Source organism: Centruroides sculpturatus, unplaced genomic scaffold (genome assembly GCF_000671375.1).
Source record: "Centruroides sculpturatus isolate CEXI.00-Female unplaced genomic scaffold, Cexi_2.0 scaffold272, whole genome shotgun sequence".
Taxonomy (NCBI): Eukaryota; Metazoa; Arthropoda; class Arachnida; order Scorpiones; family Buthidae; genus Centruroides; species Centruroides sculpturatus.
The window spans coordinates 427,111-430,807 of NW_019384484.1; the positions used below are offsets into that span (position 1 = coordinate 427,111).

The 3,697-nt window shown below is 28.5% G+C and overlaps 1 protein-coding gene across 1 annotated transcript in view; it reads left to right on the forward strand.

The window, feature by feature from the left end:
• Positions 1 to 3,697, forward strand: part of LOC111621531 — an 86,758-nt gene that overhangs the window by 41,988 nt on the left and 41,073 nt on the right. Inside the window, 1 exon segment of the mRNA XM_023363689.1 lies at positions 84 to 136. Within this exon segment, the coding sequence (XP_023219457.1) occupies positions 84 to 136 (53 nt within the window).

A 3,697-nucleotide genomic window follows, 5' to 3' on the forward strand; every position in this document is an offset into this window, starting at 1 on the left:
CTATTAATGATGTCTCCAAAGTTCAACGAATTTTTCGCAGAAAAATAACTTATCAGAAAACGCACCCGCCGTTTGGTGCTCTGCTCCGCGACGAAAACAAGCTTAAGCAATGGCGTCGTCGAACGGTGCACACTCGGTAAGTAATCCTACAATTTTTTGTTTATAGCATAGTTTATACGGATTATTCCCAAAAATTATACGTGTTTTGGAAATGTTCGAGTCAAATTAGTCTAGAATTGATTAATTTTATGGAAGAAAACCTTTCAGACAGTCGTAGTCCGTAAATTGCACACGTGCCGGGCTGTGATTGGCTCATGTATTTAAGGATTCCTACAACGTGAAATTCTTATAAAGTGGAACGTATCTACCGCGTTATAGGGGGTCGACTGTATAAGACATTTTTGTCATTTACACTTGTTAAGAAGGCAGAAATGGTTATTTTCCGAAATTTTACAAAAATAGAAACACAAGTACCAATTGATAATTTGTTGATGTTTTTGTTTTCTCTGTCTGATTGTTTTGATTTTACTTTGGATTTTTCTCGGTTTTCCCTGAATTTGGGGTAGTTGGCCCTTTGCTCCTCCGACTCATACACGTTTGAATATAGAAAATTTAAATTAGTCATAAAAGCAATTGGTCGTAAAGAGAGCTATAGGATTTACTGTACAGTATTTAGTTTCATTTAAATTTTTCATTAAAGCTTACTTGCAAACTGTTAAAAATCAAAACTTCATTTCTAGAAAGGAGTCGTATGAATAACATAGAATAATAGGCAACTATACTTGATAGATTTTACATCAAAAATGCAATAGTCATATATATTAAAACGATAACAAAGTATTAAGAAGCAGTATCACTCTTCATTAGAGATTCAATTATTAATTGTATGTTATACACTTATTCTTTTCACATGTAGGCTATATTCAAAATGTTTTGGATGTAACACTTAAATTATGATATTTTATCTTACAATATCAACTACAAAACATAAAAATTTTATTTTCATTTTATTTTCTTAAAGAAGATATGATTTTAAGAAAATGTATTCTTCCTGGCAGTGGTTATAGGCCTATTAGTTATCGAGAATATCATTTAATCCAACGATTGATAAGAAATCTTGACAGTATTATATAAATTATTTTAGGCTACACATTTAACAAATGGTCATTTTTCATTATATTAAATACAGATGTTATGTAGTGATTGTATTAAATATTATATTAAATCACAATTCTTAAATCAGTCTTAAAGTTCATGTAAACGTGTTACGTATTGAATATTAAAATGTTATATGAATGGTTCGGATATAAAAAATGCTTACCATCTTTTTTTAATCAGAATAAAGTGCATGTTACACTTTAAAAGTAGATGTAACGCTGAAATACACGCTGTTTAGCATTATAGCATTATGGCAACACACTTACCATCTTTCACACCCAAACTCTTCATATAAGGAATTAACTCTCACACGTATATATGTGTATATTTTACAAGCGTAACTTGTTTCTATCGTGTTTGTTTAATTTGTGGAAGATAATTGTAGAATATTGTATTGAGTATCTCTAATTGAGATAAGATTTTATTTATATTTTAGAAAAGTTGTGTTGTAAATGATAGTATAATATAAATGCTGTCATTTACAACACAATTTGAAAGTTAATCAAAATAACATACTATATTGACCTTGATTTGTAAATGCAATACAGTATTCATGCTTGTAATTTATTTATATTTACACGAAAAACAGAAATGCAGCCACTTTATTGTATTTTCAATTACTCTTTTATAGTTACTTTTAACTATTTGTTTTTGTTATTTTCATTATGGAAGCATTGATATGAAAATTCTTGTTGCCATGAGAACAAGGATTCGATGCTGATTCTGGTTTTCATAATTTTTATGATTGACAAGATTTTGTTTTCCAAGGTATAGTACAATGGTACTAAGATAAGGTATATTTTTTATAATAATGATAATAATAATAATGTTTATTAGCATAAAGGGAAGTGTCCCTGTTGCAGGGGGTTATACAAAGAGATATTATAAAATTTTTTTACAATATTTACATAATATATAGGATATTAGTATTAAACAATTTGATAGTTACAAAAATATTATTTACATTAATAGTCAGATGTACAATATTGGTAATGTTTAATATATTGGCGTAGATAAGGTATATTTGTGATAGCCAAATTTAATATAGACAGAGTCCATCTGTAATGACAAAATTGAGGTCAGAAAACAGCTCATTGTGCATTAGAACTTTAAATAACAAATTCAATGAAAAGAAATTGAGAAAACTTATATCCAAAAGTTTTTATCAATTGTTTTCTATTTCGCATTATATTTTCACAATTTGTTTTTATATGATTGAGTTAATCAAGTGAAGTTAAAAAATTAATTATTTAATTATTGATATTACTTACTCATTATAATATTTTATATTAAGGGGGGCGTGACTTGACCGTGAGCGCTGCTGGTAACTTTGTTTCTAACCTCGACGTAAATCTAGAATTTAGTGTATTTTTTCAATTTTATTATCTGAATTAACCAAAAGTGTTTAATACTAATAAGGAATAATCAAGTTCGAGGAAAATTAATAATTAATAAGTATGCAACGTTCACCAAAAAAACGTGGTAGACCGCCAACTAATAGAAGCAAACCGGAAAGCAAAAAGACGCAACCAGGTACATCTAATTTCAAGCTTATAACGGACTACAACTTATCAATGGATAAAGAATTACAGGAATCGTCTACGGCAAACAATGGTTCACATACGGATATATCTAAACAAAATCTACAAAGCTTTTCAGGTGAGTCCAATGTAATTAATTCATCTACTCCAATAAGCTCGAATGACACTTTAACAGCAGATCTATGGAATAGGATATCTGAATTGATTAATACTTCTAATGATAAACTATCTGCACAAATGGAATATATAAAAGAAGAACTGAATTTAATTCATGGTACTATACGGGAAAATAAAATTCAATTTGAAAAAATGGAAAGTTCAATAGATAATCTAAAAATTCAAATTGACAATTTAAAATCTGAAAAGGAACTGATACAGTATAAAATGGATACTCTAATTAATGACTGTCATTATAATAATATAGTATTATACAACTATCCTTCGTCAAAAAGCACTTCCAAACCAGAAATTCTTAAATTCATCAACTTAACATTAAACCTAAATAATGTAACTCAGGAGGATATCCTAGATATAATTCAAATAACCAAATCAACCAACCAGATTATAAAACTATCACTTAGTACGAAACAGACCCGTGATCAAATATATAATGCTTTCATATCAAAGAAACAACGTAAATTAATGGAAGACTGGGGTAATATACAGATAGCACCTGATCTTACTAAAGAAACACGTAAAAGAAGAAAACACTTATTGCCAATATATTATGAATTAAGAAACCAAAACCAATCAGTTAAACTACGTAACGACAATTTGCTAATAGACTGCAATAAATTAACTTTTAGTATTAATACAGGAAAATTAGTCTACGTGGATACCTTTCAGCCTTTCTCTGCTTCACCAGAATCATCAAGTTGATATTTACAATAAAATAAAACTCACCAAGAAAAAACTATTAAAAATATACATCCGACTACAGTTTTAAATTGGAATAGTCAAGGCTTAAAGAATAAATTTCTATCAACAAATTACTTTCA